Here is a 22,147-nt window from a genome sequence, read left to right as displayed (position 1 = left end):
CCTCATTTCCTCCATCCATTCCCTCATCTCTTCTCTACCGTCCCTCAATTCTCTCAATTCACTTTTCATTTCTTTAAAACCTTCCCTTACCTCTCGTAATATCTCCCTTAGCTCTCCTTCTTGTCTTACCGGCGATCTCTTTACCATATTGCTCCTCTTAAAGATTTCTCCCTCCTCTACTCTAGTCTCCTCCCCCTGTTCACCCTTCCTTTTCTCTCCTCTCTTCAATAATTCTAGCAGTGGCGCACATAAAGTGTTATGTAAATATCGCAACAATTTTGTCATATACCATTGAATTTGTAATAAAATAAACTTTATTTTACCTATTAAAAAAAAATAAAAATTTTGAAAAAAAGGTAGGTAGTGGAAAAAAGTATTGAAAAAAATTTTTTGAAATTTTTTTAACACTAATAAAATACTCTTTGAGCCATTTAACTTTTAATTAGAACATTTTTTTCTATCTCTTATAGTTTCGACGATACGTGCTTCAAAATAAAAAAAAAACGATTATCTTCAAAGGGGTATTTTACCCTTAAAAGTGCACATATAAAGGGCACATATAAAAAAATACGTGTCTTTCATTTTTATCTGTACAACGTATTAAAAGCACGTCGAAATCGGAGGGAGTTACTTCCGTAGTGCACGAACGCGCGGACGGTGAGCGTACCATGCGTTATGGGGTGGTTTTTAATTATTGTTGAAAAATGCAAAGGTTGCATCGTAACTCATATACCAATGAATTCGTAATAAAATAATTTTTATTTTGCTTATAAAAAAAATAAAAATTGAAAAAAAATAGGTCAATGTTGGCGAAAAGTTTAAAAAAAATTTTTTTTTAATTTTATTTTCGTGGTTATAAAGTACTCTTCGAGCCATTCAACTCTTATTTAGAACATTTTTTTTTATTTCTTATAGTTTCGACGGTATACGCTTTGAAAGAAAAAAACCGATTTACTTCAAAGGAGTTGTACCCCTTAAAAGTGCAAAGGGACACGTATAAAAAAATACGTGTCCCTTTTTTTTATCTGTACTATACTTGTTAAAAGCTTGTTTAAATTTGAGGTGGACACTTCCGAACGTTTTCTTGTCAATAATAAAGGTGGACATTTGATCGATGTTGTTTTTGGAAACTAATTAAAATAAATTGTAATGAATAAAGAACAAAAATATACGACTTTGTGAAATTTGTTGAAAATTGTCGAAGTTGTTCAATATTTTTATCGACCAAATTGAGATGACGCACCCTGTACATTACGCAATTCTACATTAATAGAAGTATATACATCAATTAATAATTTGTTGACACATATTCTTTCTTGTAGCGGGAGTGAAAGCATAAACCTTATTTTTTATTCTGCATTAAAGAAAGAATTCAGTAGCGACAGATGTGAAGATTACAGGTCATTAAATTAGTTTGTTTAATATTAAATTTTTTAAGAAATTTCATTAAATTTTAATGTATTAATACAATTTCTTATTCTATGAGCTGGTGCGCTATTTTGTTGATACCATAAACGTATACGTATGTCTAAAGGAATATCTTTCCTTCGGCTTGCTAAGATATTTCTTAAGAAATTTGTATATATTGCTTTAGCTAGAGCAGTTTTAAAGAAATGTGAATCAACTATAGTAATTATATGATTACCAACAATTCCACACCATACATTTAATTTCCATTAATATTGATGAGGAATTTTGTGAAGCCAGTAAGGATTTTTTGCAACCTAATAACGATAATTGTGTTTGTTTACGCCACCTGTATTAAAAAACGTTGCTTCATTTATAAATACTACTTCTTGAAAAAAACCTACGTCTTTCGTTATTCTGTATACAATAGCTCATTATGTACAAAATATTATTTTTCCAGATCTTGAAAAAATAATTTTTGATGTTCTTCTACGCGATACGAATACAATTACAAGTATTTTAATATTCTATGTAGAGCAGATTTTGATTTTTTTATTTGAAAGGGAAAATATAATAGTTATTTAATTCTATAAGTTATTTAATTTTATTTTTATCAAATTATTTAAAAATGATATAAAAATTAAAGAATTATCTATTTGTCGAGTTATCTGTTGTACAGTTATCTGTTGTACACTTTGATTTTATGATTTTTATTTGATAACTTTGAAGATTTTCATAAATGATAAGCCTAATATTTTCTATCAATTTATTGTTGTTACGTCTTATACGGCGCACAGCATCGTGCCGCGTAACCATTATGTTTTAATTTATTCTAAAACCAGTATTCATAATCGAATCTTATTTTAAGTTTGTTTTAAATAACGTCATCAGATGTTAGTACGGTTCTATATGGCCGGTATTTATAGTTGATTCTTATTTCAAGATCGTCTTAAGTAATGCTTTAAGAAGCTAATACGGCTTTGATTGGTTGATGACATGTACTTAAGATGATCTTAAATGTAATAATCGACTATGAGTATCGACCTAATTTGTACTGTAGCTATATGATTAAAATTGGCATAAAATAATATCTTTTGTATTTTATCAAGTTATGATAAAACGATTACAAACAACTTCACACATTAAAGTAAAATAATATTAATGTAAAATAAAGTAAAATAATATTAATGTTAAAATATTATTAGAGCTACCGCATATACTTTGTATAACTGTAACACGTACAGTAGGAATTAGTCAATCAGAAGAGTATAGAAGTAATGAATTTACGGTTGTGATAATTCTCAATTATGATTTAGTAATCTTACGGTACGTGTTACAGAAAGTGTGTGCAGCAGCCCTTAATCCTTGAAATATTATAAATGAATAATAAAATAATGATTGATACATAGTGTCATTAACTTTTCTTTATTTTTGTTTAAACAAATTTTTTTACAGTGAATATGGAAAAATTTGATAAAATGCCAAGAATATTATTTTAAACCAATTTTAATTTTACAACTGCAGTACGAATATATTAAAAAATATATATTCTGACGATATGCCTGCACCGTCTAGATAGTTTTGAAGGTATAGGTAGCTTATATCCTGGCTGAAATATTTTTTGAAACAAATATTTTACAGTATCTTGGTGTGGAAAAATCTTATAGATGCTGGTTAGCAGTTCTGTTAAATTGATAATCAATTCAATGTTGTGATATTACTATTCTAAGAGCTACGTTACAAGACCGAAAGTAATGGCGCGCTATTCGAAAAAAAAACTAGTATTTAAATGTATAAAATTGCACACAAGAAATATTATTTAAGTACGAAGATCTTTGTCGATTTTATTTTAATTAAATATTTTATATTAGGATATCGAATATTTTATGTTATTGTACATAGATTAGCTGAAAGATTAAAACGTGATGATCACGCACCGCGCTGTCGCAATGTAAAACGTAACTACGATGAATTGATAGAAAATATTAGGCTTATCATTTATGAAAATCCTTATCAAAGTACAACAAATAGCTCGACAAACACGTAACTTAAATATAAATTGTAGTCTTAAAAAATTGGTTTTTTGATTTTTATATAATTTTTAAATCATTTACAAAAAGAATTAAATAACTATTGTGTTTTCTCTTTCAAGTAGGAAACTCAATCTCCTGTATGTACATAAAATATTATAACGCTTGCAATTGTATCCGTACCGCTTGGAAAAACATTAAAAATTATTGTTTTAAGACCTAGAAAGAAGCAGAATATTTTGTACACAAGTTATACGCAGAATAGCGGAAGACGCAAATTTTTTCTAAAATGAATTATTTACAGATGAAGTAACATTTTCTAATACAGTTGGCATAAATAAACACAATTATTATTGCAGAAAATCTTCTGCCAAATTAAAAACAGCGAAACATTATAATTGATTGAAAAATAAAAAATAAATATGATAATAAAAGTTCAATAACTATTAAAAGTTAATTTTAATTTTTTTTTATTTTTTCTTTTTTTATAATTTTTGTATAATTTTCAGCTTTCAAATGCTTGTTTGTAATTAAAAATTGATCTAGTTTCATGAGCTATGATCTGAAATATAAGGATAATAAGTTCCATATACCGAAAAATTTTAAAAACTTATTTGTATGCCCATAGCGAACCGTTTATTTTTAGGCAGAAATCTTTCTAAGTTGTTTTCCTTTGAAATAGATTCGGAAAAATCATATGCGGTTGAAATCTGAAGCGGCCCAATGAAAAGTTTTACTGTTAAGAGGAAATGCTTTGTGTCATTACTGACAATAAGACATTTACTTTAAATTGTACTTTAAGTCTTTGTTTGGACATTGCAGATATCGCAAAAGAGAGTGACTCAGTGAGAAAATTATGAGCTCTTCAAAGTAGTCATCTTAAATCGTAATAAATTTCTTACAATGTCTCATTGCGAAGAGGATGCGACGTCTCCTGGTTTTCACCAATTAAGCATCACAAGTGAGTATTGTATGAAATTTGAAATGTGATCAGACATTTCCAAAACATTTCTGTAAAAAAATTTTAATTAAATTTTTATGAAATTTTAATGAATGTTCTTCTATTTAATTTGATGAAATTTAATAAGTATGCAACGAAATTTCAATTATCAATTATTTTCAATTTCAATATTAATATCAATTATATTCAAGTTAATTATTTTTTTTAATATCTGTTTAATGAAAAACATATGATATTTAATGAGAACTCAATAAAAATATAATTAAATTTAAATTTAAAGTTACTAATATCAGTTAATGAAAAAATAAGGAAATTTTAATAAAATTTCCTTATTTTTAATTTTTTATGGTCAATTTCTTGAAAGTTCCGTATTGATCATAATGACCGCAGTACATTTTACCAATTGCCATATTCACAGTTTTTGTTTTTTGAAGTAAAAGAAATATTGAGTATACTTCAATTGTAGCTCATAGAAAAACATTGTAGAACATAAAAATACAGCAGCTATGTAAAGATATCAATTTTAAGATATATTTAAAAAATCGCAATAAAAATATTTTAAAAATAAAGTTTTTTACTTAAAAAATTTATTATTTTCTATAGCTAAAATATCCTGAAAAATTGGGAGGTTCCACATTCAATACTTGGTTCAGGTTTTATTTTTTGCGACAAATTTTTTACAGTTTTTTTTAGGGGATAAAGGTTCTTATTGGCATCATTGTAATATTAGATACTTGTTAGATAGTATTAGATACTTGATCATTTATTATTAAATTATCTTTCAATTTAATAACGTGATAATATTAAATAAATAAACAAGCTTGTATTTATAAAATACAACAATTATGATAAGCAAAGTAGGCCAGCTACATGAAATCTCATATCTGAGGATAAATAATTTGACTATTATATCTAAAACGCTTTGGTGACAATTGTTTGAAAACAATTTGTAAAAAATCAATTTATCAAATGAATAATTGATTGAAAAACAGTTTATTGAAATAAAATTGGTCGAAAAGGTAACTGGTTGAAAAGAAAATTGGTAAAAAGAAACAATCGGGAGAAAAACAATTGATCATTATCTAGAATAAAGAAAAAATTAAGGATAGGATTAAAAACTTGTAACGACCGTACTTCGCGCACGGACGATGAGCGGTGCGGGAATGGGCGCGAAAGGTCACCTGAAGGAACTAGACTTGTTTTGGATGTTCGTAAACTGAGAGTATTTATTTGATACTGAATAAACGTGATGAGATCAACAAGTCTCATGAACATACGTCTGATGGTGCGAAATAGAGTTGGTAATGTAATTACAATAATACGGAGATGAAGTCGGACGGTAATTAACGCGGAACTTATAATAGTAAACGAAAGCGCGTGGACGGACGTAACAATATACTCGAGGATGAAATACGGTTAATTACAGGTATATTTACAAAGGCACCTGTTTACCGAGACGCGTTTCTCGGAACGGCGTCGAGCTCTTTTCCCGGAATTCGGGTGGCCTTGTTATTGTGGCCGTGAAAAACGTGTTGCGAGACAAGGCGCGTGGTGCGATACGGCGGGGCGCGGCGTGTACACGGATCCGTGTCTTCGTGTTTACTTTTGCGCGGCCTGTCGCGAGGTGGTTAATACCGCTTAATGCAATTCGCCGGGCGGCACTACCTGACACCAAGTGCGCTTGGTGGAGGCACGGAGCACCGTACCCCCTTACGCGTGGTAGCGCCGGACTCGGGATGCGTTTGGAGTCGCCCTGCGTCAAGTAGCTTGACAGGGCCCAAGTTTATTTGAGCCCGTTGCGGCGAGTAAGGAAGCGCAGTGGGAATTGTATCGGGAGCGGTCAGGGGTCAAGTGTCTTGACGGAGACCGAGGCGCTTGATCTCTTCCTCGACCTGGGGAGCTTTTGTACGGTGAACCGGCCAGAAGCGGACAAGGTCTCTTTCGTCCGGCGGACGCCGCCTTATATACCCGAGAATCGATGTGCGACGTGTTGCGGCGGAACGGTCCGGAGGCAGCATTTCCGCCACTCGATCTCGGGTCTCTCACTTCGGGCCACGCGCGTAGAGCGTAGCTGCGGACGACGACGGAACGAGAGCGCGTGCGCACGGAGATGCGAAGCGCGCGGAAGCGCTCGCTCGCTTGCTCGGTTTCCGATTATATTAGGCGCTATGCGCCGGTAATTGCCGTCCGGCGGTTGTTCGCCCAGATGGCTCGGACGGTTAGACGGGGGGGGGGGGGCGTCGAAAGGTGGTTTGTTACAAACTAAAAATTGTGTTTTTTCAACTAAATCTATAAATATTCGTATCATAAAATGTATTAAACAAAAACAACGTGGGGTGAATCTTGCTTTGTGTAGAAAGTAAATAGCTCCAGCTCTCCCCAGCAGTTCTTAACTTTTTTAACTCAACTCGACTTGTTTTATCTTTAAGATGGGAGGGGGGAGGTGGGTTAACCGCACTTTGCGTGGAAAGTTGCAAATTTATGTGGAATATAATAATTATAGGCCTCATTTCACCCTGTATAATTAAATGTTTTAATAAGAATTTGTGTTTTTTATTAAATCTTATTTTTTAAATGAAATCGTTTTTTAAAGAGAATTTTGGTCAAATGTCTTTTTGATTAATTGTCCTTTTGACAAAATGTTTTTTTGACCAATTGTCGTTTCGACCAAATGTCTTTTTGATCAATTGTCGTTTTGACCAGATGTTCTTTCGACCAATTTTCTTTCGATCAATTGTCCGTTCGATGAATTAATTTTTGATGAATTGTTTTTGATTACTTGTTTTTGATCAATTAAACGGATAGCCGATACCATCTAAAACGCGTTTTATGAAACCTTTGTTGGGATTGGGAGCAGTGCTTTAGAAGAACACTCGCATAAATATACCAAATGCTTTGAATATGATTTGTTACAAGGAACAACTCAAGACATGAGTACAGACTGTAGCATTAATGCTCATTGGGGCACCCATTTTAGGGACTATGTTTTTTCTTGGTTATTTTTACGTGTTTTTACGTTTATGACCAAATGCTGCGCACAGAACACGCGGCATTTGGTCACGTAAAAATAACCAAGAAAGAAACGTCCTTAAAATGGGTACCCTAGGCAATAATGCTACGGTCTGCACAAGCGCACATGTCGGACGAACATACAAGAGCGCTGGCTAGAAGGAAAAAAGTACAGGATGAGCGCTACACATCGTGTATATTGGAAACTAAATTAAAAGAGACAGTATGGCGCAACAAAAATGAAATTATAAACCATTACTTGGAAACGAATAGAACGCATTGATCTCTCTAACAACCTCTAAATTCAATTGAATTTTAAATTCTGAAAACTCGAGTGTTTCTGTCTTATACACAGTAGAGTCGTATATAAAGAGAGAAGCGACATTGATGTCCGAAGCTTTGATTGATAATCTGATTGATACTTGATTGCCTCAGCGAGCAGCCATATTGTGACCACAGCTGTTTGTAGAATGATACGAATGGTGTTTGATGACGTTAGAGCGGTCCCAAAATGGCGGTGGAGGACTCAATTGGATACTGAAGGTTGTGGTGGGGGTTTGATGTCGCTTCTCTCTTTATATAGGACTCTAATACACAGGATGAATTATAATAGTTGAATCTGCTTTTTACCCTGTGAGAGAAATTGTTTGCACGTCTAATCAATTTAGACCTGATTGCGCCAATGTTATTTTGGCTTTAAACGGGACTTAAATATGTGTCTATCTTTATTTAGAAAGAAAGATCAAACCAAATACATGTTTAATTCCCGCTTGAAGCCAAAATAACGTTGCTGGAATCAGTAATTTCTCTCATAAGATAAAAACCTGGTTTTAATTGTTAACAAGGGGAGGACGCGGACTTCGGGTCGTCGATTTTGAAAAGGCTTATGTATGTTGTAATATTTTCCTAGAAGAGAACTTCAGCAAAGGGATAGGGCGCAACGCACAACTGTTTTTGAGAAAAATTTATTTAAAATTTATTTAAAATTTAATATTTACGTCTTTTCTTGGTAAAATTTATCTTATATATATATCATATATACTACTGTGTCCAAAAAGTAAGGTGACATTGCATTTATTTCGAAAATTCTTTATTTATTCTTGCAAATCAATTTCGTCCCCTTCAAAGTAATCCCCCCCTGATATAATACACTTATTCCAACGGATTTTCCAATCTTCGAAACAGTTGTAATAATCGATTTCAGGAATGGCCTTTAGCTCCTTCTTCGCAGCGGCTTGAATCTCTTCTATCGACTCGAAACGGTGTTCCCATAGCCAGAAGTCGCATGGAGCCAAATCAGGTGAATACGGTGGTTGTGGAACGATATTTGTCGAGTTTTTGGTTAAAAAATCACGAATCACCGTTTCGAGTCGATAGAAGAGATTCAAGCCACTGCGAAGAAGGAGCTAAAGGCCATTCCTGAAATCGATTATTACAACTGTTTCGAAGATTGGAAAATCCGTTGGAATAAGTGTATTATATCAGGGGGGGATTACTTTGAAGGGGACGAAATTGATTTGCAAGAATAAATAAAGAATTTTCGAAATAAATGCAATGTCACCTTACTTTTTGGACACAGTAGTATACACGCACGCACGCACACACACACGCACGCACGCACGCACGCACACACGCACGCACACACACACAAACACACACACACAGGGTGTTTATTAATGGTTGTCCTCACGTTTTACCATAGAAACACGCATTTGTTATTTTTAATAATATGTTAAAAATACGTATCCATCGGTAAACCCTGCTCCTATGGTAAAAAGTGGGTGCAACCATTAATGAACACCCTGTGTATAGGGGAGATCGGGGCAAATTGTTAGACGGGGTAATTTGATAATTGGAAATATCTTTTTATGGGTACATATTATAAAATTTACTTTAAACACTGTAAACACGTCCTAATGTAACGATGTTGCTAACAAAGTTTTGTTGGTAACGGCGTCATATTAATGTCACAGTATAAGAAAGAACAGTAGGTTGACTCGGTGTCGGCATCTTTGATATGATGACTACAAAATCGCCATGTTGCTGGTTGTGCGTGGATCTAATAGCGTTTGCGAGCGCAGTGGTTTAACTTAACTTGAGTCGAGTTAATGACACCATATGCTGGAATTGTCCAATCAGAACTTAACCGCTATTGCTGGTTGTGCGATTCGATCATACGCGAAGGACAACTTTTGCCGTGCTTTATGACGGAGTCGACCGTCTGTTCTTTCTTATATTGTGTTAATGTTGTAGTAATGAAAAATGTGTTTTGCGAAAGTCGAAGTAATTTCTGATAGTCAGCATGTTTTTGAAATTTAAATAAGATAATAAGGTTTTTTTGAAAACTTTGTCGTGACTAGTTGAATGTATTTGAAACATTTTGTGTTTACTTTTTGCTGTGTGATATCTATTTTAATCGATAATACGCAACAATGCGCACAGTTGATGTTGGGGCTATTCGTAATATTGAGCACCGGGGCGATTCGTTAATACTGAATACAGCGCCTAACCTAAGTTAGGTAACCCTAACCCTTTGGCTGTGTTACGAACGTTTGCGTTACGCAGAATTAAACATTGAGGTAATTCTTCATTAATTTAGTTCAAACTTGATTATGTAGTATTTTATTACATGAATATGAATATAAAATCGATGCTTTTAAGCAGGTAAAAAGTTATAAAGCGTTAAAGATTGACACTTGTGAGGTTGGGAAATCTGTCACACCGATTGCATAAAAAGACATGCAAACGTTTGTTTGCATTTGTTTTTTGTATACTTATATCTTTTTTTAATTAAAAGAAAGTCTGAACAACAGCTTTTTTTACAGTCTTTCAACTTGAAACAAATTTCGGGATATTCTCGTACTAGTTAGAAATTACCCCGGGCTTGGAGCTATTCGTAATTTTTGGCATTGGTCGACATTTGTATATGTACTTCAAAGCAAGTACACTTCCATGTTCTATTTATACCGGCATTGTGAAGGAAAAGATTCAACTTTTTAAACCGTCCTATGTTTCTTTTTTTAAATAAATATAGGACTCAGGAAACACAAAAGAAAAAAAGGTATATGCCCTGGTCTCCCTTATGCGTGCGTGCGTGCGTGCGTGCGTGCGTGCGTGCGTGCGTGCGTGCGTGCGTGCGTGCGTGCGTGCGTGCGTGCGTGCGTGCGTGCGTGCGTGCGCGAAACAGCTACTGCTTTTCTTTCCTCACCGCACAGCGCCGCGCCTACAGCCGCAGCTGCCTACGTCTCGGTGACCGGCGGGCGGTCCTTGCGCGCGGTGATACGCGCTTATTCGCAGACTTTATTAATTTTTATTTCGTTAACTATGGCAAATATTAAAAAATGGTGAAGGACTTTTCTGCTCAGTTTTACTTGATCTATCAATCCACGAAACCACGGGCGATCGTTACCTGACACCCTGTATATATATATATATATATATATATATATATATATATATATATATATATATATGGTACTTGAGCCAAATAAAGTCCAGCACTAAATAAGGCCTACTTTTAATTTACCATTTAAAAATGCGCTTTATGTTTAAAATTTATGCTTAAAAAATATCATAGAAAGTAGATAAAAAGAAACTAAGGAATTAACACCGGTAGCAACATGTTTATTTAGTGCAACGAAAGCTTGTAACAAAGTGGGGAAATCAGCCGTTTTTATAAAAATTTGTTGTAAATTTAATAAGAATACATTATTTTTTGATTTATTACAACATATAAAATTATTTAACTTTCTAACTGTAGGAAAAAACAAATATATATACGATTTTTTGGAATAAGTATATTTTTTTATAAGTAATGTATTATTAAATAAGGCTCATTTATATCTTTAATGTTGTAGCCATTGCTATTTGTTTATTATGCATTTGGCTTGCAACAGAGAATAATGATTTTTAATGACACTAATTTTCTATAAGCTAAAATTTCACTAAAATAGTCTGAATTTCTTAAAGTTAAAATATTAATTATAGACAAGATTAAAAATAATTCTGATGTTTTCCAGTAAAATAGATCTGAAAGTATTTTGTATTTGTGATAATCATATTAACAATAAGTTGGAAAATATGTTTAATTTCTTAGTTATTTTGAATTCATTTTTAATTTGGTTTTATTAAAAGCATAAGAATTATTAAGCCTCAATGTCAGAGTTAAAAAAATTTTTTTTTGTTTATTTAAAAATGTTTTATATAAATAATAATTTTATTTTGGCAAGTGGTTGAAATAAAGATTTTATTTTTATTTAGTTTATTTCAATATCTTTGCAAATAAAATTTATGAAAAATAAAATATGTTAGATGGGTCTTACTCAGCTCGGGTATTTTATATATATATATATGTGTATATATATATATATATATATATATATATATATACACATATATATATATATAAACACATATATAGCGCAGAGTGGACTAAATTGTGTTTGGACCAAATAGGATTTTTTAATTTAAATAAATAGCTTTAAGTAGATTAGGGAGCCATTTATAATGTAAAGTGTTTCTAAGAGACTGAACACGTGATAGCAATTTGATAGTTTTTTGTCATAACATTCATAAACACGAATATGTATTTTTAACTATCGTGTGAAAATTTTTTAAAAAAAAGAAAATCCTTGTACATTATTATTTAAAAAGTACTAAGATTTTGAACGGTAATTGATTTAAAATGATTAAAGAGTGTAGAATTCAAAAATATTTGTTTTGTAATCACTTTTGCGGTTTATTGGTAAATTTCTTTTAGAGTTTGAAAGGATTTGTGTTAAAATCAGACGTTACATCGGGATTGCACTGGTGATTGACCGACCTAATCCGGTCCCAGAAATGTTAAATTAGTAAATTCTTATGAGTCATCTCGGAATAATTGACTTGGAATAAATTGAATTTTATTGATTTTGACTCTAATTATAGTAATTATATAATAACAATATCATAACATGATCAAAAAACATCTAATTAAACAAACTGTCACTAATTTATTTATTTTTTTAATTTTCAAGTTTTTTCTTAGTATGATTCATAACTTTTAAATTTTTAATTTGTTTGTATAAAAATTTATGACTATACAGATATGACATTTGCAGAAAAAAAAGATAGTGCAACAGTTCACAATCCAAGAAGGTATTTAGTCTGAAAAATAAAAGCTATTTAAAAAAAGGAAATGTAAAATTACTTCATAAGAATATTTATTTAGTACAGAAATATGATTATTATATTAATTCTTGCTTGAATTATTATTATAATTATATGAAATAATATATAAATAAGAAAATTAAATATAATGTATTGGAATTTTGATCTTTTTTTGACCTCTCGCGGATTTTAGGTGACCACGAAGGGTTAATGAATATTTATGAAATTGCAATGAAAAAAATTTAGATATTTTATAATGATAAATTAACAAATTTTTATTGAAAAATTGTAATAAATGTTTATGAAATGAAAAAGTGCGTGTACTCTATAATGAAATTAACATTTTATTAAAAGTAATGAATTTTTGTATAAAATTTTGATTAAATTAAAATTCTAAAATTCAACAAGGAATCAAAATTTTGCTAAAGTTTTCTACTATAAATTGTTAACATTTATTTATTGCAAATATTTTGTATCAAAAGATGATTAAATGATTTCTCATAAATATCAGACAAATTCATTTTCTAAAAAAATTTGTGTTATGGCTTAAAAGCGTTTTTTATTAATTGTTTTGGCAAGAATCAAACAGTAAACGGGAAAAATAAATATTGATAGTAAATGCAAAATTTCCAATGCAAGATCAAACTCAAAATTTGTCTTTTTTTTTTATTTTTCTCATAAACGGATTTTTAATGTATTAATCAATATTTAAAATTTTTTGTATCTTATATTTATTATATAGGGGAGACCGGGGCTATTTGTTAGACTTTTTTTCTTTTGTGTCTCTTGAAATCTATATTCATTAACAAAAAGAAAACAGGTCGGTTTAAAAGGTTGAACCTTTCCCTTCACAATACCGGTATAGATAGAACATGAAAGTGTACTTGCTTTGAAGTACATATAAAAATGTCGACCAATGCCAAGAATTACGAATAGCCTCAAGCCCAGGATAATTCGTAACTAGTGCGGGAATATTCCGAAATTTGTGTTTTAAGTTGAAAGACTATAAAGAAACTGTTGTTAAGACTTTTTTTATTTAAAAAAGGATATAGATATAAAAAAACAAATACAAACGTACACGTTTGCATGTTTTTTTATGCCATTGGTGACAGATTTTTTAACCTCACAAGTGTCAATCTTTATCGCTTTATAACTTTTTACCTGCTTAAAAGCGACGATTTTTTATTCATATTCATGTTCTATCTACTAAAACACACAATATTATCAAGTTTGAACTAAATCAATGAAGAACTTTACTTAATGCTTAACTCTGCGTAGCGTAGACGTTCGTAACGCAGTCAACGTAAGGCTAGGGTTACCCATAGGCGCTGCAATTAGTATTAACGAATCACCCCGGTGGTCGATATTACGAATTGCTCCAAGATCAACTGTGCGCATTATTGCGTATGATCGACAAAAATAGACATCACACAGCAAAAAGTAAACATGAAATACATTCAACTGGACACGATACATTTAAAGTTGTAACGGTACGCGGTTTCGGTGCGGCGCGGGAATTCCGGGATCGGTCTAGATAAGGCTCGTCGGTTGGTCAGGTGTCCGTAATGATCATACCTAGAGTGTGTAGTAGCAAAAGAAAGAAGACAATTTATTTAGCGAATAAATGATAGTTGCTAACAAAACAATAGAGCGTGATACAGGGTTAGGTACGTTAACAGAAAGAAAAGCGGTTTGCAGGTATATAAACAATGATCATTAATTCGATTGCGAGCGGAATGCGGTTACTCAGAGACAATGCGTGAACGAAAACTAAAGACGCGTGCACAATCCGCAACAATATTTCGTATAATAAAAGAATCAAACAAAAGAACTTAATTACATACTTAGGCTAAGATAGTGTACGGTAAAATACTACGCGGTAGGTTACGCGGGCTGCTTGCCCGTACGGTCGGGGAGTCTCGGGGCGTGACGGGATTGTGGCTATCGCGGTTGTGTGAGCGCGTGCGCGATTGCGGGTTGTGGCCGGCGCGTTCGCCTCCGCGATTCGCCCGAGCGCGCCCTGTGCAAGTGGGCCGCTCGATCGACAGATTGTTTATGCCCTGCCGATGACTAGGTTACGGAAACGCGGCCGTATATCGGTGCGGCAGTGAAGGTACTCGAGGACGACGGTGATTGGTCGAGAATGCTCGGCCGGTGATAATGACGAGAATACTCGTCGAGGATCTCGGACGTGATTGATCGAGAATGCTCGACCGGTGATGATGACGAGAATGCTCGTGAGGATATCGGAGTCGACTGGTATACTCGGCCGAGGATAGCGACGGCAATGTCCGTCGAGGAGCAGGAGAGCGACGAGAATGCTCGTCTTAAGGGAGCGATCGAGAATGTTCGGTTTGTAGACAGGTCGGGTAGTCGGTCGGATCTGCCTTGTGCGTTCCCACTGCTGGTTTATATATCCGAACGCGCGGCTGGGCAAGTCAATCCGCGCGCTTGTCGGCCAAGCCGGAGTGGGAGCGTTGTGGAACGCCACGGTCGACGCGCGTGTCGCCGCGTGGTCGCACGGCGTAGTTCGGTCGTGCGCGCACGTGGTCCCCCGCTACGCTCGGCGTTCGGTGGACGGAACGGAGGCGCACGGACGGTGGAGGGGCGTATCGTTACAAAGTTTTCAAATAAACCTTATTATCTTACTTAAATTTCAAAGAAATACTGACTATCAGAAATTACTTTGACTGTCGCAAAACACATTTTTTACTACTACGATTTCAATCGCTCACATCAAAAGCGCGAAGTTAGTCGGTACGATTGGGCGCCAGGCACGAGCGAGCGTGCCACTCTTATATCGGAACGTGACCGATCTCTCGATTCATGCCGGAAAAGGAAACGCGAAAATACTCTACTTCGTCATGGGCAATAACGGGCTCTTTTAACCGGTAGCTCAGCCACGGAATTGGCAGAGGGGGTGGTTCACGGCGGTCGGGGAGGTAGAGGAGAGCGAGGGAACTTAAAGAAAACACTTCGATTTAATAGAGAATTGGACAATGTATTTCCGAGATCTAACACTACTCGCGTGGCCTCGCGACGGTGTCTCGCGACTCGGGCGCGGTCGGAAAATTTTACGCGGTCGTCTGTCCGAGCTCACCGAACGGAAGGAGACAAAATTCCGTTCTACTTAGCGGCGGACAAACTATGCCGTGCACACTCGCAACTCGGCACACACACTCTCATTTCACGCCAAATTATATGGCGATTCGGTAGCAAGCGTTTGGAAATACGCGGAACAAACGGAAATCACCAGACAGAAACGCATACATACGCTACTACAGACGACACACAAAAGTATGATACAATTATCGCGACTTGGCTGTGGCGTCGGCGACGCTCTCAATAAACGGAACCGAAAGAATCCAGACGCGACTGGGTCGGATGAGGCGTACGGCGGTTGAGCACGCGGACAGCACGCGAGCACCAGCGTGTTCCCATTCCGGCGGAGGATTGCACGGCGAACGTTAACTCTAAAGACGACTCTCGCACGCGCGACTCATCCGGCCGGCGAAATCGGTGGCTTTACACTAGTTCGTTCGTCTCACCACGACGCTGGCTGGACCCGAACTCGTCCTCGTGCGGGGATGCGACTCGGCCTCGAAAGCGGCTCCCGTCGTCTCGGCTCGTGGCAGCGCACTCGTGACGATCCACAGTGAAGTGATCGATAGCGCGAGGAAATTCGGCAGGCGGCACCATGGTGGAAGTAGACATGGTGTGCGCGAAACTCGCAAACCACGCCCCTTTTTCGCATCGAGAGACTGTAAGTCCCCAAGTCTGCCAACTACGAAAAACTAAATGTTTGATGATATCAGGTTACTACAACTGTTTTGATTGCATCTTTGTCACACTCTGCTATATGTTCGTTGTGTCCTTTTCTCTCATACCTGATACATATCATTATGTCTCTGAAGGGTACCAAATAATGTATCCCTCTGATGAATTAATTCATATTAGTAAAATTGTTGAAAAATGCTTTATAAATTTTCATGGTGACTACTTTTCCCAAGAAAATTATGTAATACACAAAATAATTATACTTGTTAAAGAAAATATCGAATACTATCAATGCATTCTCGATGAAATATTATAATTAATGTTTGGTACGAACTCGTACTTATATACGAGTAGAAAAATAAATAAAAAATATGTTCAAAAAGATAGTAGATTAATGTTAACGTTACGGCTGAAGAAGGTCAAGTAAGACCGAAACGTTTCGTAATCACAATCTTTTTAGATTTTAATAAATTTATTAAATTAATAATCGTCTTGCTTGTTTACGGCCTATAATTAATCTGTGATTTATAACACGAGCGCGAAACCATTGGTTTAAATATATCAGAGTTTTTTTTATATAAATAAAAGTCGTTTATTATTATCCTTTATTATATTAGTTTTTTTCCTTTAATATTATCTTACATTTATATACTTTATTATTATCTTACATATCGTAGTTGTCGTTAAATAAAATTGACCAGAAATAATCAATTACAATTGGTACTGATCTGGTCACAAACAGGAGATTTTAAAACCAGCTCTTAGAAATTGTAATAATATTACGATATTCTTTGATTACTATGGAAAAGTTTATTTATAAAAGCCCGCGATGCTAGAAATGGCTAGAAATCGGTCCGAGTTCTCAGATCGAAAAGTTTGTAACCAATCAATGTTTAGCTTTTACGGAAAAGTGACAAGCTAATTGATCACACAGTTCTCAGCTCGAAAAGTTGCACCGAGTTTTAGCATTGTGGAGATGAATCTTAAGATTTTCTTTTCAAAATTATCGACATCTTCCATACGTTTTTTATATCGAATTTAATGTACATTTTATTATAATTATACGATAAGTGCCATCATACGACATTCACGCACGTATATGATAAAAAGAGACCGAAAGAATACTAAATGATGTGCGTGCAACGAAAACAAACACATTCAGTTGTAACAACTTTACGGAGTTAAACAAGGTTGGTACACATGGGGACTTACGGTCAAAAAATAAGTGAGAGGGCAAAGAATTAGAGAGAGACGCTTGCAAACTGCGCACACCATGTCTACTTCCACCATGGGCGGCACGCAGGATCTCTCGCCCCCACGCACGGGGGTTCGTCGCGCCGCGCTATTGGTTCCGCCTTATAACGCGGTCCTCGCGACCCTCTAATCAGGCTGTCGCGCCGCGGCGCGCAATTCGAGGTAGGTCGGTGTCTTCGGGCAGCTTGCGACTCTTCCCGTGGTTTTCCCGAGGCCGGATGGCTATCCCTACGGACTCTTCGACGTCCGGTGCCCCCGCGCTCGGGACCACGTCCGGAACTTTCCCTCGCAGCTCCTCGTTCGGAGTCTCCTACGCGATGATCTGCGCGGAGTGTCGACATCTCCTACGCCGGACCTTCCCTCTTTGCGTCCTGCAATTTCAGCGGCCTTACTGTTGCGTACAGGCACGACGGTAAGAGATAACGTGATTAAATGAAGAGAGATCACCTGTCGTGCGCGCTACTGCGATCCTGCGCACGGTCCGGAAGGTCTCCAGTGGCGGCAGCCTCCTCCTTCTAGTCTGCTCGCCGGGTGAGATTTTGTCGATACAAAAAAAAAGGAATATTCGCCAGCCGCCGATCCGCAAAACGTCGCTAAAATTAACGGACGGACACACGCACGCAAAACAAAGACACGGAATTATGAGCGCACTCGCCGACACGTCCGTCTCCGAGCCGAGAGGACGTAAAGCCGCAGCGTGCGCTCCTCGTTCGGATCTTACGATCCCTGTGACGGACAGCCAAACGGGATGTCACGTCACAGTACCCATAAAAAGATATTTTCAATTATCGAATTACCCCGTCTAACAATTTGCCCCAGTCTCTCCTATTTAGAAAGAAATTACGATAGATGTGCAATAAACGATTTAAAAATAAATTTTTTGTTTTATGAAAATTTAACTTTTTAAACTTTTTTAGTTCTTGTAAGAAACTCTTTAATTGTACCGAAATATTCTACAATATATCCAAAATTTAAAAGTATTTTACAGTGAATAAAAAGAATAGAAGAAAAAAGATTAAAAATTTAAAAAGTGTATAATATTGAATGTAAACTACTATTATTGTTTGTTTTTTTAAATTTTATTCTTATCATGCATTATCTTTGATCAAATGTCTTCTTATCTATTCAACTTATGTTTTTATAAGACCGGTATTAATCATTATTTGTCTTCAATTACAATCTATGCTATGTTATTTGCTTTTAAAAATAATGCATCATCAGACGGAATGATTATTATCCAATAGTCTATTGTCTTTCATTAAGTAATGTTTTATTGTATGTATGTATATATTTAAAAAATTATATATAAAATAAATTTCAAATTTAGATTTATTATTTACGTCTTTAAAAAAAATATATTTAATATACTCTATATTAAATGTTAAATATATATGTTTATATATATATATATATATATATGTATATATATACACAGAGCGATTATTAATGAATGTTCCCACTTTTTACCATCGGAGCACGCATTTGTAATTTTTAATATAATAATATGTTAGAAATACGTATCCGTCGATAAATCATGCTTCGATGGTAAAAAATGGGAACATTCATTAATAATCATCCTGTATACCCTATGATCAGAAAGTACCGGGAATTTTTAAATAAAACAAAATAGAGTTAAATTTCAGGCAAATTTATTTTATCTCCTTCAAAATATGATCCATCTGAAGCAACACACATGTGCCAACGCTTGACCCAGTCCTCCATGCATCCCTAGGTAGGCCGACGAAGGGATGGCCTTTAGTTCCCTCGTCGCATTCTCTTTGATCTCCTCGATCGACTGAAATCTCTTTCCACGAAGTGGCAACTTCAACTTGGGGAACAAAAAAAAGTCGCACGGGGCCATATCAGGTGAATACGGTGCTTGCTTGATGGTATTTACTTGATGTTTGGTCAAATAATTCAGTACAATTCGAGCTCGGTGCGATGGTGCATTATCATCATGCAAAATCCAAGAATCCATACCCAAAACATCAACCACAATATGCTGTGCCGTTCCATATGCAATGCCAAGTTCACTAGACATCTCTCTTAAGCTGGTATGACGATTTTCAAGCACCATTTCTTTCACTTTCTTCACGTTTTCATCGGTCGATTCGACGTCGATGGACGTCCGGAACGAGGGAAATCTTCCACCACTGTACGACCACTTTTAAAGTCTTTATACCACTCGTATGCTCTTGTTTTTGATAGAGCAGATTCGCAAAATGCTTTTTGCAACATTTTCAGTGCATCGGCACACGAAATTTCGTTCGCAACACAAAATTTCAAACAAACTCTTTGTTCAACAAAATTATTCATGGTAAAATGCGGCAAAATGAAAAAAGTTGACTGATGTAAACAAACACCAGGCAGACACTAATGATCGGATGGCACTAAAACCTGACAGATGTGCGTCTTAAGGTTGTACCAACATAAGAAAAAAAAATAAACCGGTTCCCGCATGCGTGGTACTTTTAAATAAAAAATTCCCGGTACTTTCTGATCATAGGGTATATTATAAATAATATATATATATATATATATATATATATATATATTTTTTTTTTTTAATAGAGAACTTATTTGACCAATAATATGAAAACACAATATAAGCGAAGTGCCTTAATGGTCATAGCTAGATCTTAGTACTGATATTTATCGTGGATTTTATATATTTTTTTAAATTCACTAAACTGCGTTCCAAGTTGAACAAGAGTAATATCACGTTTTTTAATTGAAAATCAATTTAATATTAAATGAAACTAACCCGCATCTGAATTCGAAAATCTTTTTCTTCTTAAAAAACTGAAGAATTATGTTTTTTTTTAAATTTTATTTTTACATATTACAGATATGTCACAAGCTGCAACATATCTATGACTTGTAACATATATATTTGTGAAATTAGTCTTTTTGAAATAAAGTTAGCTTTTATGCAAAACAGCGCCTTTTTACGAAACCAACGATTCTTCAATTAAGCTAATGCACTTAGACTTTTTGCAAAAAATGTCTAGCTTTTTTTGCGTAAAATCTAAAGTTTCCAGAGTGGCAAAATGTTTCTTTTTTTTTTTATTGGTAAAGCGCTGCTATACTAGTTTAATAGAATAACTATCAACAACTTGTACGAGATTAATAACAAAAATTATAATTTGTTTAATTTACGGATTTTTCAAAAAAAACTAAAGAGTACGGTTTTAAAGGTAGTACTTTAGTTTAGACTTCTTACCTTCAATTTTGAAATTAGGCTTGTTCAACGCATTTTTATGCGAAACGAAAGAATCTGGCAGGAAAAAGTCGCTGTGCCCCGCGAATCGAGATATTAATTGTTAAAGTTGATGACTATTGAAATTAAGAAACCTGTCATACCGACGAAATGTTGCAATATATGTACAATATACAGTGCGGTGCAATGATTCGAAGAGTCTAGTAGATGGTTGACTTATCGACGGGCATATATGACATACAATATATGCTAGACTGTGGCGTCGGTAAGTCAGTCATCTACTAGGCTCTTCGAATTATTGCACCGCACTGTATATATTCCGTGGCCACATGTGCATGTTCTGTGGTCACATGCGCATACGTTTTATAGTAATTCTTTCCTTTAAAGCACAAAAATACTATTTTAAAAACAAATTCTTTGCTTTAAAATAGAGAATTTCTATTTTAAAAAGACAAAAGCTTTGTTTTAAAGCGGAGAATTTTTGTTTAAAAACCAAAATTTTCTGTTTTAAAGCAAAAATTTTGTGTTTTTAAAACAGAATTCAAATTTAAAGCAGAGAATTTGTTGTAAAACAAAAATTTTTTTTTTTGAAGCAAAAAATTTGTGTTTTTAAAACAGAATTTAAATTCTCAATTTTAACCCTTAAACACATTCGATCCGGAAAATTACGTTAACACATTTTCTAGTCTGGCAGAACCCACTCAACTTTGAAAAGTTATGATTTTGGTTCCAATCAATATTTTTCAACAACTTTTTTTTTAAGTGAAAGTTTAGAATTTCAGAAATGTGATTGCACAATTGCAGAAAAATGATTTAATGTTAAATTATAAAGGATATGCGAAAATTAAAATTTAAAGATCCACTTTTTCAAAAATTATATCTTTACAACACGAAAACTTTTAATTGCTTTACAATATGTCGTTTTAAAGTTAAAATAAGTCATACTTTCAAAAAAATTATGGTATTGTTATTTCTTTTAAAAAGTATAACTATACAGGGTGTTTCAGAAATAGTTGGCCAAACTTTAAGAGTATATTCCACTCATTGTAACGATGAAAAAGTCATATAAACATGGGTTCGGAAATGATCCCTTTCCAAGTTATGAACATTTTTTATTGACTTTACAGAATTTTCTGGAAATGATTTTCTTAGACCAATTTTTCTTCTATCTACGCTTAATAGTAACTACAGACAATTTTTGGAAACGCAATCCCTGTATTATTAGAAGACGTTCTATTACAGAAACGCAATCAAATATGGTTCATGCATGATGAAGCTCCAGCACATTTCAGCCGCATTGTTTGAAAGTTTCTGAATAATAATTACATCAATAGATGGATT

The 22,147-nt window shown here is 34.5% G+C and overlaps 1 protein-coding gene across 2 annotated transcripts in view; it reads left to right on the top strand.

Annotated features, from left to right (window-relative positions):
* Positions 1–22,147, top strand: part of LOC105194006 (E3 ubiquitin-protein ligase Su(dx)) — a 108,338-nt gene that overhangs the window by 24,226 nt on the left and 61,965 nt on the right. For both annotated transcript variants that reach the window (XM_039448292.1, XM_039448291.1), the window contains exon 2: positions 4,260–4,398. In XM_039448292.1, coding sequence (XP_039304226.1) covers positions 4,341–4,398 — 58 coding nt within the window. In that variant the 5' untranslated portion in view covers positions 4,260–4,340. The remainder of the gene's footprint in view (positions 1–4,259; positions 4,399–22,147) is intronic.

The sequence above is a fragment of the Solenopsis invicta genome, chromosome 4, assembly GCF_016802725.1.
Source record: "Solenopsis invicta isolate M01_SB chromosome 4, UNIL_Sinv_3.0, whole genome shotgun sequence".
NCBI classification, from domain to species: domain Eukaryota; kingdom Metazoa; phylum Arthropoda; class Insecta; order Hymenoptera; family Formicidae; genus Solenopsis; species Solenopsis invicta.
Note: the sequence above shows the minus strand (reverse complement) of the source record. Positions and strands in the feature narration are given on the sequence as shown.